Here is a 14,497-nt window from a genome sequence, read left to right as displayed (position 1 = left end):
CAATTTAGTCCAGTACCTTTTGCAAACAAATATGTTATGTTTAGAGGTTGTTGCCAATAAAGAAACAAAAATTAAAGAAAAAAAAGGAAATTACATTTCTAAAAGGCAGCATATCTCAAAAAACATATGGAAAGGATAACAGAAAAGGATAAACTTTCTTGATAAAAAGAAAAGGGGGGTGGGGTGCCTTCTACATTCCTCCCTCTACTTGACGTTATAATCCTTTTATTTGGTGTTTACTATTACGGACATATTCCACATCTATTTGTTTGAAACCAGTTTGGTACTGAGACTAGCTTCAAAGATACTACCTAACAACAAATAAAAGAAATTCTACAATGAAACCTCAGGGTGACCAAAAGGTAACAATGATTTGGGATAAAATTTTAACGAAAAAGACGACCAGTAACCAAAAGTAGGAGCACAGAAAACGAAAACCACCGAAAGCAAACGGGGTTGCCATGAGGACAAAGATTATCACTTGCCGCCAGCAAGCAGGGCCAGATGATAAAGTGGCGACTCTCTCCACAGGCGTCACCCCAAGGGATCCGGAGGCGGGAGGGGCCAGCCTGGCACGACCTCAGACAAAGACTACCATTCCCGACACCGCACCGGGCCCACGGGTCGGGGCGCCAGAGCAATTTAAGGCGCAAGGCACTGTGGGATTCGTAGTCTTTCTCCCATTCAGCGCGTTGGAAGAGGGGAGATCCCATTTTCTGTGAATGAAGGAGCCCGCTTCCCTTTCCTCCCTTTTCTTCCGCCACCTTCCTTCACGCGGAGTTTGAAAATTCCCGCGGCGCCAGCAGCCGAGGCCGGAACACTCGCGAGAACTGAGGTCCTCGCGCAGCCATCTCTTTTCCATCTCCCCTCCCTGTCCGCTTTCCCCCTTCCCTCCCCACCCCTCCCCAGCGCGTGGGACTCGGTCTGTCTGCCCAGGGTAATGCGCAAAGCAGGGCCGGCGCTGTCCGAGCGGCGGAGACGGAATCGCAGAGGGGAGGACCCGGAACCGCGGCGCGGGCAGCGTCTGCGTTTTAGTCGCTGAGCGGTCAGCCGGCCTGAAGCCGGCGTAGGCACTCTCGGGGGGTGTGGATTGGAGGTGGCCAGGGAGGTCGCGGGCGGAGGCCCGTAAGGCGTGAAACAGCTTCTGCGCGGCGGAGGTGTGTGCATTCCACCTCTGGCGACCGTGTCTCCCGGGAGATGCTGTGACGGACCTGTGCGGGAGGAGTTCGCGTTTGCCTAGCGCCCTACTGGACTCGGCGGTCGCGGCGGCTCGGGCACGCGCCCTGCTCCGGTAGGTCGGTTCGGGCAGGGAAGGAGGGGGTTGGGCCCGCACGGCCTGGGCCCCGAGCGGCGGCCCGGCTTCTCCCGCCGCGCTTCGCTCGCGGGGCCCTCGTGCCGGGCCTAAGCCGGCCTTATACCCGCCGGGTTAGCGGCGGTGCCCCGGCCCGCAGATCGGGCCGGAGGGGGCGAACGCGAGCGTTAGCGGTTACAGCATGCTCCAGGGCTCCGGGGAGAGTTATATAACCATTTCTGTGGAGCGGCGGCACATGGCGGCGGAGAAGCGCTTGGGGTCCACCCCCCGCCACTTCCGCGCTGGCAGTCGAGTCCTCTCCCTCCCGGGGCCGGCCTCGACCGCGGCGCCTCTTCCCTACTCCAGTATGGTTGAGAGCTTGGCGGGCCTTCCTCGGGAACCTGATGGTATTTTGAGTCGGTCTTAACGTTGTGGAGAGTGCTGCACATGCTCCTGGGCTTGGCTCGAGTGAGTCCAGGGCGGGGAAGAAGTTGGACTCGTGATTTGAAAGGTGCAGTGAATTGGTCGGAAAAAGGAGATTTAAAATAACCGTACATCTTGGAGTCGGTGTTAATTTGCCTTACTTTTCCCACCGGGAAACAGGAGGACGATTACGTTTGTTACTGGTTGACTTTTGGGGGGGGGGGGATTAGGGGTTAATTTGCTCTAAAAGATTGAGATAATTTGAAAGAACCTGGGTCTGGGTCCTTTGGGATAAAGTATAAGTCTTCTCGGAAACTCTAAACTTCATTTTATCCTCAAAATAGTCTAAGGAGCCAGGAGATTTTAAGAACCTTTTGTGAACTTTCACTGATTGGGTCTGTGAGGAGAGAAGAAATTAGGGTAGGTTTACTTATTTTGGAGGATTTGACCAGGAATGACAAGTCCAGCTCACGTGAATGCTTGAGAGATGCTCTGTGTTAAGCGCTAGGAGAAAAATCTACGTTCTCTCCGTACTGTAGTTTTTGATACTGATTTTTTAAATAACCTAGTACCAAAGTGTCACCAATTTGCAAAACAGCAAAAATTATTTTTAAGTTATGTTCTAGGATTGTTATACAGCAATTTTGCGATGGACACAAAACACTGTTTCTTTCTCTCCTAACCAAGAAAACGTTCAGGAACTCATTCTTTCTTCAGAATGAAGTCTCATTGCCCCAGATTAGATCAACAGTCTCTACAATAAGGCTGTTCTACTTTCCAGCCTTAACCACGTAGTCACAGATTTATGCTTCATCTAATCCAGAATTGTCCCCAGTCCTGGGCCCATTTTCTTGAAGACATACTTAGATGTTCCTTTGCTCATGTCCTTTCACCTGGAGTGCCTACTCTGCCTTTTTTTAAGTTCTCAAATTTCAAATCCTACTTTGCTTAAATGCCATCTTTTCTATGCAGCCTTTCATTTCCCTTTATCCCACTTCCCCGGGATCTCACAGGATACACGTCTGTTGTAGCATTTATTTGTGTGTGACAGCTATGTATCATCTCCAAAGAATGTAAACTCCTTGAGGTCAGGAAGTAAGTCATCTTTCTGCCTCTGCATTCCCTTCCCAATACAATGTTTTAAAAGTGGTTGGCGATTAATAAGTGTTTGAATTAAGATTGAAAGAACTGCTAAAAGGTTGAAAGTTTCTGGGTCCGCTGGTAGTTTACATGCTGGTAGTTTACATTTAAATCGTAATTCTTAGGTTTTTTGAGTCAAAAAGAAAAAGTAAAATGCGAACAAAATGTTTCGTAGAAATGTTTGCCTGGTATATGTTGCAGTATAATTATTGAACAACTAGATGAGAGCTTTATTTTCTGTAGTGGAATGCAGCTGCTTTTGAGGATGTGTGTATATCACACAACTGATTTATAATATTCTATGTTAGTATCTTTCCTAGTACTCTCGTGAATTTTGTTTGCTTCTTAATACTGAATCAGTGTAGTGCACTTAAAAATACGCTGAGCTCAATATTTTTTTCCTTTTCAATAGACTTTATTTTTTAGAGCAGTTTTAGGTTCACAGCAAAGTTGAGTGGAAGATACCAACATTTCCAGTACACACTTTCCCTACTTCCACTCGTGCATAGATAGCTTCCCCCATTATCACCATCCACCACCAGAGCAGAACAATTAATTGATGTACCTACATTATTATCATCCAAAGTCCATAGTATACATTACAGTTCACTCTTGGTAGTGTACCTTCTATGGGTTTGGACAAATGTATAATGGCATGTATCCACCTTTGGTGTCACTCAGAGCAGTTTCATTGCCCTAGAAATCCTCTGTGTTCTGCCTGTTCATCCCTGCCTCTCTGCTAACCTCTGGCAACCACTGATCTTTTTACTGTCTCCACAGTTTTGCCTTTTCCAGAATTGTCATATAGTTGGAATCATGCAGCATGTAGCCTTTTCAGATTGGCTTCTTTCACTTAGTCATATGCATTTGAGTTTCCTCCATGTCTTTTCATAGCTTGATAACTTTTTGTAAAGCACCCAATAATTGTCCATTATATGGATATATCACTGTTTATTTACCCATATACCTACTGAAGGATATCTTGGTTGTTTCCAGGTTTTGACAAATATGAGTAAAGCTGTTATATACATTCATGTGCAGGTTTTGGTGGAGACGTAAGTTTTCAGCTCCTTTGGATAAATGCCAAGGAGTGTGAGTCCTGGATTCTATGGTAAGAGTATGTTTAGTTTTGTAACAAATCGCTAAACCGTCTTCCAAAACGGCTGCGCCATTTTGCATCCCCACCAGCACTAAACGAGAGTTCCTGTTGCTCCACATCTGTATCAGCGTTGGGTCTTGTCAGTTTCTGGATTTGGGCCCTTTGAATCCGTGTGTAATTGATGTTTTCATTTGCATTTCCCTGAGGACATGATGGGGAGCATCTTTTCATGTGCTGATTTGCTATTTGTATGTCTTGTTTATTGAGGTATCTATTAAGGTCTTTGGCCATCTTTTTAATTTGGTTGTTTTGTTGGGTTTTAAGAATACTGATTTTTTTTTTAAAAAATGATTTTATTGTTTAACATGTCTGTCTCTGCCCCTGCTAGTATCTTGCTATCCTAATTTACCACATGTTGCAAGGCATTTTGATCCTCTAGAATTCACAGGAATAAGATACGAGTTTTGCCTGTTAGGAATTCATAGTATAGTGAGGAAGTCAGGCAACCCCAATTAAGGAGTTTCACAAACTTCATTTAGGGTTGCTAACACAAAGGTGGAAAGGAGTGAGGTCAGAGATGAAATGAAAATAGGAAAGGATGGATCTGCCGAGACCACACTGGGAATCTAGTCCTTGAATGATGGGCTTTGGTTATATGGAGATGGAACAAAGGAACAGCATAAAAGAATGAAAGTGCTAGGCAATAGCAAACTGATGAAGGAAGTGGTTTTGGGAGAAAACACTGTAAAGGTAGTCTGGGACTACCACATTGCCTGTGACTGAGGGTGATGATTTTAATATGCAGTAGGGAGTCATTGAAGGGTTTTTTATGAAGGAGAGTGACATAATCCATGTGCTTTATTAAGAAAATGAACAGTATATTCATTGACAGCCAGCACAGCGTTTTTGCTTGGCCTATCTCAAACTTGAGAAGGAGTTGAAACTTTGTAAATTACTTTTTACAGGTTGCCAATGGTGGCATGTCATAAAAGCTTAATTTCTTTCAGAACTTAAAGTATGTTGTTCCACTCTCTTATGGCTTGCATGGTTTTCAAATTTCCTGTCATTGTTATCTTTGTTCCTCTTTGCAGGGTGTTACTTTATGATTTTCTCTTTGTCCTTTGATTTTGATGTATTTTGGTGGAGTTTCTTCATGTTTCTTGTCCTTTGAGTTTTACTGCCATTTTTGGATTTGTCGGCTTATAGTTGTTATCAAATTTGAAACAATTTGGCCATTCGTTTTTCAAATATTTCTGTTTTCTCCTTTTGGAGATTTGTATTATAAATATTAGGGTATGAGAGGTTCTCCCATAGCTGCATCCTTCCCACCCCCACCCCCAGTCTCAGTCTTTTTTCTCTCTGCTTCATTTTAGATAGTTTCTATTGTGGGTGTTTACATTTACTAATATTTTCTGTATCTAATCTGTTTATCCCATTTAATGTATTTGTCATCTCTGAAAGTTCAATTTAGTCTTGTATCTTCTAAATCTCCTTAACATGCTCATGCTTTCCTCTATCTTCTTGGACATAGGGATTATAGCTAGAATAACTGATTTAATTTCTTCATCTAGTAATTCTAATGTCTGTGTCATTTGTAGGTCTGTTCCTTTCCCCCATATTATGGGTCATACCACCCTGCTGCTTTGTGTGCCTGACAATTTTTGATTGGGTGCCAGACATTGTGAATTTTACTTTCTTGAGGAGTGAATATTTTTGCATTTCTTTACATATTCTTGAGCTTTGTTTTGGGATGCAGTTAAGTTACTTGGAAACACTTTGATTCTTTGAGACTTGCTTTTTGAGCCTTTGTAGACTAGACCAGAGCAGTCTTTAGAGGAGGGCTATTTTTTCCTCGATACTACTGAAACAGTCAGTACCTTTCTGAGTACTCTACTCTGCGCCCCATGTATTATGAGGTTTTTCCACTATGGAGCTATTCCTGGCCCTGTGTATGCTCCGGGGATTTTCTCCTTCAATTTTCCAGTGATTCATTCCTTGGCCTCTTGGTAGTTTCCTTACATGCTTAGGCTGATCAGATGAAGATTCCGGGGAACCCACTGCCCATCTCTGGAGCCCCTTTGTAGGGCCTGTTGTACTGCAGTTCTCTGCCGGTGAATTCTAGCTGCCTTTGGCTGTGTGATCTCCTCAGCTCAGGGAGATCCTCGGGCTCCATTTGGGTTCCCCCTCTCTGCTCTGTGTCCTGGCCATTCTAGGTACAGTAAACTGGGACAGTCCTAGAAGTCATTTTGTTTTTACTTCCCTCAGGGACCACTGTCCTGTGCTACCTGTTGTCCATTGTCTGAACTCCTTGTTTCATATATTTTGTCCTGTTTTTAAAATGGTGGGTATATCTGGAGTGGAAATCACAATTCTCTTTTAAAATACTGTGACGGTTTGAGTTGGTATTTCCACAACATAATCTCTGTTTTATATTAAAAATAACAGAAAATACATCCAGCCTAAGAAATAGAACATTTATATTTCATATTCAAAAAGTTGATTATTGTGCATTATTCTTTCAGGTAAACTTTAGAATCACCTTATGAAAATCTTTAAAATTCTGTTGGGGTGATTGATCTTGATTGAATTGCAGTGATTGTGGAACTTTTTTGCTGAATGTCTCTGAACAATACACTGAGAAAAGCTACCACGTGGAATTCTGAAGGGTTTAGCTCTAGAGAAATTACTTTAGTTTTAAGTTAATACGAAAATGTATTAACTTCAGTTTACCATCACACTGGTCTTATCAAGACCACAGATAGGTATCAGAGAGGAAAATAACATAATATCAATGTGATTGAGGCTCTTCCTAAATTTGTCTAACATTTTCTTTAGTACTAAGATACTTAGGAGGAGACAAATGTGATCATTATGTGCAAATATAATGCTTTCAGGAGCTAAGAGTTTAGCCTCGGGCCATCATATAAATATAGAGGTTTTTGTATTGGAGCCAATAGTCATTACTTTCTATTGACCATATAGCAGAGTAATTACAATCTACTGTCTTTATAGTGTACTTTGGGATTTGTTTTGGATAATAAAAAGCAAACCTCCACTTTTAATGAGTAGGAAATCTCAAACATACCTTCCAAGTTTTTTGAGTTCATGGTGACCTATATCGTTTTTGAGTTGATCAGAATTTTATGTAGAAAATAGCCTTTGTAGACTTAACAGAAAATTAAAACTCATCTTTTGTTAACTTTTTGAGTGACCCTTTCGAGTTTATTATTTTTTTACATACATTTTTTTGGCAAGGATGGCCTAAGTCCTTGCCATTTATAGCTTTGGGTAAAGAATACGAATGGCAAGAACAAGTAACGATGTAAAAAGACCATCGGCAGTCTAGTTAGAGATCAGGCATTTGACAAAGGCAGAATCATTAGGAATAGAAATGACGGACTGGGATGCAGAATTTTTTTTTTTTTTTTAAGTGGGCTGTTTTTGGTTACTACTTATATTGCATGATAAGGGGAGGAAAAGGAAAGGGACACCATTTATTCATGTATTTAACCAATATTTTGTTCCACAGTATGGAATTAAAATGATAAAGTAAGGTATATATTTGTTCTCTAAGAACTTTCAGTCGAGTTGGGGATACAAAGAAGCAGTTACACAGTGTGATTAAGTGCCATACGTGATAGGAGAAGTACCAGGTTCATTAGGAACAAACAGGATAGTTATAACGTAACCCAGACAAGGGGATTGAGGGGAGGGGTAGTCGTCAGGGAAAGTTTCTTGAAGAATCATTGTTTTAGCTCAGTTCTTAAAGTTTCTGGGTAGGTAATGGAATCATTAACTGAAAGACAAAATAAAAGAAAGGGGATAAATTTCTAAGGAGGAGGGAGAAAGATCATTTCATTTTGGAAATACTGATTTGAAGTGCCTTGGTAGTATCCAAACAGAGAATGGTGAGTGCTGTCTGTCGCTTTGGAAGGAGTTGTGGTGTTGTGTCATGCAATATTTGAAGTTATGGAGTGACAGGGATTTCTTTCCCCGTGATCTTGCTGCAGGTGAGTGAGATAGAGGATATAAGTCTTTTGCCTATGGGAGATAAAAGTTCTAGAATTGCCAGGTCAAAAGATTTTTCCATGTACAATTATGAGGTGGCAAATTATCCTCCGAAAAGGCTGTTGGGGTTTATGCTCCCACAATAGTATATATGCACGTGTGTTTCCCTGTACCTTCCAACAGTAATTGGCAAAAATGGTATCATGACTTGGCATTTTCTTGATTGTTAGTGAATATTAATGTTGACTTGCACCTTCTTCCCATCCTAAGATTACATAAATACCTCCTGTATTTTCAAAGTTTTATTTTAATTTTGTTTGTTTTTTTTAAATTCTGTCATTGTTACTGATTTTATAAAAATGAAAAACGTTTTTAAAATCCAAGCCATACTGAAAAGCATAAAGAAACAAATCACCCCAAATTTGGATCACACAATAGTAAACAGTACTAACATTTTGAGAATATTTCACATATCTCTGTGTGCAGATATATAGAAGAATTCATACAGAGACTAATTTTATGAACTAGAATAAACTGTAAAATGCTAAAATGTTACAGTTGAGTGTAATCACTTGGGAAACCTTATACCTGGTGAAAACTTGTACCTGGGATCACTCTCCTGCCTGGTAGACTCCTTTGGATTTTCATGCCTTTCCCCCAAAAACGCATCACAGCACCCTGGAAGATGGCCCTCTGCTGAGGTCTGTGCTGTGTGTAATGAGAAGCTTCTAGAACTGAAGTTTTCCTGGAGTTTTCTTAGGAAAACTAGGGTTATCTATTCACTCCTTTAGTTTACTTCTCTCTGAAACATTTTATTCAATTTCTAGATATTAAGGAAGGGATGTGTAGTATGTGTATCGGTAATGTGTGTAACTTCTTTGCTGCACCAGTGTGTAACTTTGCTGAAAATGAGTAGCGAATTGTTCCAATAATGTCAATTGAATAGTCCATATTTCCTCTCTGATTTGAAATATCAAAATGTGTTTTTTATCATCTACTGGATTTTTGTGGCTCTATGTCTAGATTATCTGTTTGATCTGTTTGTCCATTATTAGTCTGTCTCAAATTGTTTTAATTATAATAGTGTGTTTTTACTATCTGATAAAGCAAATTCCACTTCATTCTCTTATTTGGATAGTTTTAGTATTTTACTATTAAGAAAACTACTGATAGGTACATTCTTGTGTATGTATCTCTTCCTGTACAGTTGACCCTTGAACAACATGAAGGAGTAGGGGCAAATTAAGCTAAAGAAAATGTTATTAAGAACACCATAAGGAGGAAGAAATACATTTACAGTATTTGGTGAAAAAAAATCCACATGTAAGTGGACCCTTGCAGTTCAAACTGTTGTTATTCAAGGGTTAACTGTATATATTTTCAACATGGATATGTAAAAAAGTGTAAATTGAACCACTGTGTCTTTATTCTCTCAGATGATAAAAGGACTATGGATGCTTTATTTAAATCCCATACATTAATCATTATCATTGTTAAGTGGTCTGTAGTTCGGATTTTTCCATTTATTTACAAGTACTTTCACATACAATTCTTTTTGTATCTCAGACCTCCTCTCTAATCACTATTCTACCTGAAGTCTTCTACCTTACAATCCTTTAGAATTCCCTTAAAGGGAAGGGTCTGTTTGTAGTAAACTCAATTTTTGTCTAAAAATGTGCTTCATATTTGTTCTTAAGGATAATTTCAGTGATACATAATTATGTGTTGACTGCTATTTTTGCTTCGAGTTTTGAAGATATTTCAGACTTCTGGCTTCCACTGTTGTTGAACTCATTTCCTTTTATTTATTCTACCTAGGATTCACTGGCCTTCCTGATTACCAAGAATTGGTGTGTCTATAAATATGGGAAATAATCTTTTAGAATATTGCCTCTCTTCCTGTTAGTGTTACATTTGGGGGGGTATTCTGAATAAACATGTTAGGTCTTCTCCCTCTGTTGTCTGTTATTTGTTGAGTGGGCACAAAAGAATATTTGTAAGTTATAAAGAATCATGATGCAGTGAATACCTATGTACTCACCACCAAAGTTTAGAAGAACTTTACCGTTACCGGAATCCTGTGTGTATTCTTTTCCATTCTAATCCCTTTTCCCTCCTCAAAGGTAACTACTATTGGGAATTTTGTGTTCATTATTTCCTTGTTTTGTTCATGGTTTTGCTACATATGTTTGTATCTTTAGGCAATATTTTGTTTAATTTTAGTCTTTTTAGCTTTATATAAATGTAATCGTTCTACATGTATTTTTTGCTACTTTTATTGTTTAATATTATATTCTGAACTTTGCCCATAATGTTGCATGTAGCTGCAATGTTCTCATGGCCCCATTATTTCCCATTGAGTTCTAAATTTTACTTATTTCATTTTTCAGTATAGAAGTTCTATTTTTTCAAATCTGCTTGACCATTTTTCATTTTAATTTTTAAAGTTTCTTCCTCATTAGCAAGCTAAATCTTGTTTTCTATTTTCTGATCATTTCGATATCTGAAGTCTTTGATAGACTGATTCTGCTGTCTGTTGATCATGATATCCTTGTTACATTTTGTTATTTTGACTGAGCTCATTTTCTTTGAACTTCCATCTTTTAGAACTCTGAGATTCCCAAGAATATATGGTGGTTTCTGTGGGTTGCTTAGAGCATTACCAACTTGAGAATACTTACTAATTAATTCTTCACCTGAGTATTTTCAGGTAACATAGTTTAGATTCCAGCCATTCATTTTGTGTGAAGGAAAATTTTCTTTTTTCGAGTAGAGTCTTACAGCCAAGGTCAAAACAGGCAGCTTTACTGCTCCCTTTCCTGCACAGTGGGTTTTTCTCTCATCTACCTTTATGCTGATGACACAGCCTTGTGGAGTTCAGTGGGTTGGTGGGGTGGGGAGGCTCTTCTTAGCTTTCATTGGCTCTGTTAGTACTAAGCTTTATCTTCTGTCTCTGGAGACTTCAGAGTACTGAAAACAAGATCAGGGTCACCAGGACTGGATTTGTTCACTAGCCCTCAGGGCCCAAGCCCGTTTGTCTAAATTCCTGCTGTTTCTTCACTTTTGGCTTTGCCAACTCAGTATCATTCAAAAAAATACATTTATGTTTTAACAATCATTTTTAATTGATTATAATGAGAGGGTCATTCAGGGAGTCTAGTCTTCTATATGTTGGAAATGAAAGGTAATTTTAGATTTTCTTCTACCTAGTTAAAGATTTGTGCCACACTTAATTCCTGAGGTTGCTGTGGATTTGGACATTTTTCATGGACTTTCTCCCTTTTTACTGTAGCAATAATTTTTCTACACTATATCATTTTTTTGTTTGTTTGTGAAGTGGAACTGTTGTTTGAGAGTTTGTGAGGCAGTAAGATTAACTGCATCGAACCAGTTTTCAAAGAATCTAGGTAATCATGTATATCCTTACAATATCTAGTTTAGTGAAACTTTCCTAAGGCTGTTTGGAAAATGTTTTCCTAGGAGAAAATATCTCCGGTCCAGAAGCACATAATATGTATTTTTTATAATCAGATTTTAGTTTATTTTTACGTGGTGGCTTTTTCTTTTTTTCTTCTGGTTAGAGATAATCAAGTTCACTATAGTAGAAATCTATCATAATAATGTTGTCTTTTAAAAATATTTTCAGGGGAAGTATGCACGACTTAACAGCCCAAGTGACTAGTGGTCTCCTGCAGTTCCCAGAGGTAACTGTGGAAGCCCTCGGAGAAGACGAAATATCAATAGAGTCTGTGCTTCGTGGAAAGTTTGCTGCAGGTAAAATCATGTTGCTGGAAATTTACTAATTTGATTGATTTGTAAGGTAAATAATAACATCTATTGCAATTTCTTTAATGTGAATGGGAAATAACGCAGAACCTGGTTAGAGTGGTCATATGTATATCCTGGGGGTGCCAAAAGAATGTATACACATTTTAAGAGCTGTTATCTATGTATTACTTTTCAAAGTTGAATTGAATTATGGTAGCAATGTGTAGTATGATGTTCGCTCAAAAGATGGCGTTAATCAAATGAATGCTAGTGTCACCATGCGACAGGCAGGACAAAGAAAATGGTGGAAGCATGGATGTCGTTTGAGGAATGTAACACCATTTTAAAGTGGTATTTGAAATTCGAGAACGTTCTCCTGACTTAACACCCGTTGACTTCTACCTATGGGGACCTTAAAGGACGCGGTGTACCGTAGAACACCGGCTACACTGGGGTAGTGCAGAAAGAAATTGACACAGCATGTGCAGCAGTACAAGCGGACACTTTGGTCAACGTTGCTCAAGCAGCAGTTCGCCATAATCAGAAGTGTCTGGACGCTGATGGGAACCACTTGGAGCACCTCTTGTAACTACAGAAGTCAATTGTGACTTGTATTCATCTTTTGTTGTTGGTATATATTGAGTATTACAATTTTAATACAGTTCCTTTTCTTAAAATATGTATACATTTTTTGGCATTGTGTGTGTGTGTGTGTACACATATATATATATATATATATATATACACACACACACAGACACATATATATATACACATATACATACACTTTAGAACACATTTTCACTGACTCTTTGAGAGGTATAGTTCATTTTTCCTTATTAAAAATACCATATGTTTTATATATTTTAGTATTGAGTACATTTAGAAAGTAGAAATCATACACAGCTGGTTTTTCTTTATAATCAGTAAGTTTTGGTCAGTTTGGATTAGAACCTAAACAGTCTTACGAGTAGAAAAATTCTGACATTAGGGCCTTGGGCAATACAAAATATTCAGAAAGTCTTACCTCTTTAATTCCATTAATCTGAACAAGATCTCAATATATAGTTTAAATTATATAATACAGTAGAAAACCATACCAAAGAAGCCGTTTGATTATGGTTTTCAGTCTAGTGAAAGATGTTGCAGAAGATTTTCCCGAAAGTGAATTTTACAGCCATCCATACTAGCAGAAAGATAGCAAAACATATATATATACGTATATATATATCAGTCATTTATCTATTTACAGTGTTATTCTCTTGAATATTAAAAGTAGTGGGGCCGGCGTGGTGGCTCAAGTGGTTAGAGCTCCGTGCTCCTAACTCCGAAGGCTGCCAGTTTGATTCCCACATAGGCCAGTGGGCTCTCAACCACAAGGTTGCCAGTTCGACTCCTGCAAGGCCCCTGCAGCTAAGATTGAACACGGCACCTTGAGCTGAGCTGCCACTGAGCTCCCAGATGGCTCAGTTTGTTGGAGCACATCCTCTCAACCACAAGGTTGCTTGTTCGACTCCCTCAAGGGATGGTGGGCAACTAACAACGGCAACTGGATCTGGAGCTGAACTGCGCCCTCTACAATTACGATTGAAAGGATAGCAACTTAACTTGGAAAAAATCCTGGAAGTAAACACTGTTCCCCAATAAAGTCCTGTTCCCCTTCCCCGATTAAAAAAAAAAATCTTAAAAAAAAAAATAGTAATAAAGTAGTAACTTACCGTATATGCCAGGCGCAGTAACAATTTTTCATTGGATAAGTATTAGACTTTTTTCAGTAGTCACTGTTGTATCTGAGAATCAAATAGGTAATTTCATCTTAGTTACACAGATAGCAAGTTACAAAAATGAGCTTTGAACCCATGCATTCTGGGTACCCACTGTGCCATGCTGTTTCTTTATATAGCCTTCTCTCAGCTATAATCTCATATTCAGCTGTCTACTTAGATGTGTGAGAGACATCACAAATTTAATAGTAAAAGTTAAACCACCATCCATCTACTCCTCAAGGGAAAATTCAGGGTCTCTTTTTGATTTTTCTGTTTTACTCACCTCCCTGTATGTCGTTCATCAGCAAACAGATCCTTTGAGTTCTGCCTCTAAGATGAATCTCGAGTCAATCCACTTTTCCCTATTAATGGCCACCAAGCTTAAGTGTCATCTCCCTACGTCTCCTCTGTGCTTTCCCCTTATTGTCCATTCTCTGCTTAGCAGCTGGAGTGACATTTAAAAACATAAATCAGATTGTCACTGTCCTGCTTGATACCCTCCAATTACTTTACATTGCATGCGGACTAAAACCCAAACACAACTAGTACGGGGCCAAAAAGCTTCTGAAATTTCTTACTGTTATGCTAGTTATGCCTTGTCTTCTCAGGTAGTTTTTGAACTCTTCAGGGATAGAATCATATGTTACTTTTTTTTTTTTAATTTATTGGGGTGACAATTGTTAGTAAAATTACATAGATTTCAGGTGCACAATTCTGTATTACATCATCTATAAATCCCATTGTTTGTTCACCACCCAGAGTCAGTTCTCCTTCCATCACCATATATTTGATCCCCCTTACCCTCATCGCCCACCCCCCACCCCCCATGTGTTACATTTTCTAATTCCCATATCACCCATGGGTATAGGTATAGTTAAAGGTATAATGACATATGGGTGTATATATATGTATAGGTGTAGTTTAAGGTATAATGTAGTTAAAGTATAAGCTTTGGAGTTAGATTTGAGATCCACTTCTGGCTCTGATACCCTGTTTCCCCGA

At 39.3% G+C, this 14,497-nt stretch overlaps 1 protein-coding gene across 1 annotated transcript in view; it reads left to right on the top strand.

Annotated features, from left to right (window-relative positions):
• The first annotated feature begins 1,158 nt into the window (after window positions 1-1,158).
• The window catches only part of AHCTF1 (AT-hook containing transcription factor 1), a 60,007-nt gene continuing 46,668 nt past the window's right edge, over window positions 1,159-14,497 (top strand). Inside the window, exons 1-2 of the mRNA XM_074316326.1 lie at window positions 1,159-1,291; window positions 11,608-11,735. Of these exons, the coding sequence (XP_074172427.1) occupies window positions 11,615-11,735 (121 nt within the window). The 5' untranslated portion in view covers window positions 1,159-1,291; window positions 11,608-11,614. The remainder of the gene's footprint in view (window positions 1,292-11,607; window positions 11,736-14,497) is intronic.

This window comes from Rhinolophus sinicus, linkage group LG12, assembly GCF_036562045.2.
Source record: "Rhinolophus sinicus isolate RSC01 linkage group LG12, ASM3656204v1, whole genome shotgun sequence".
NCBI lineage: Eukaryota > Metazoa > Chordata > Mammalia > Chiroptera > Rhinolophidae > Rhinolophus > Rhinolophus sinicus.
Note: the sequence above shows the minus strand (reverse complement) of the source record. Positions and strands in the feature narration are given on the sequence as shown.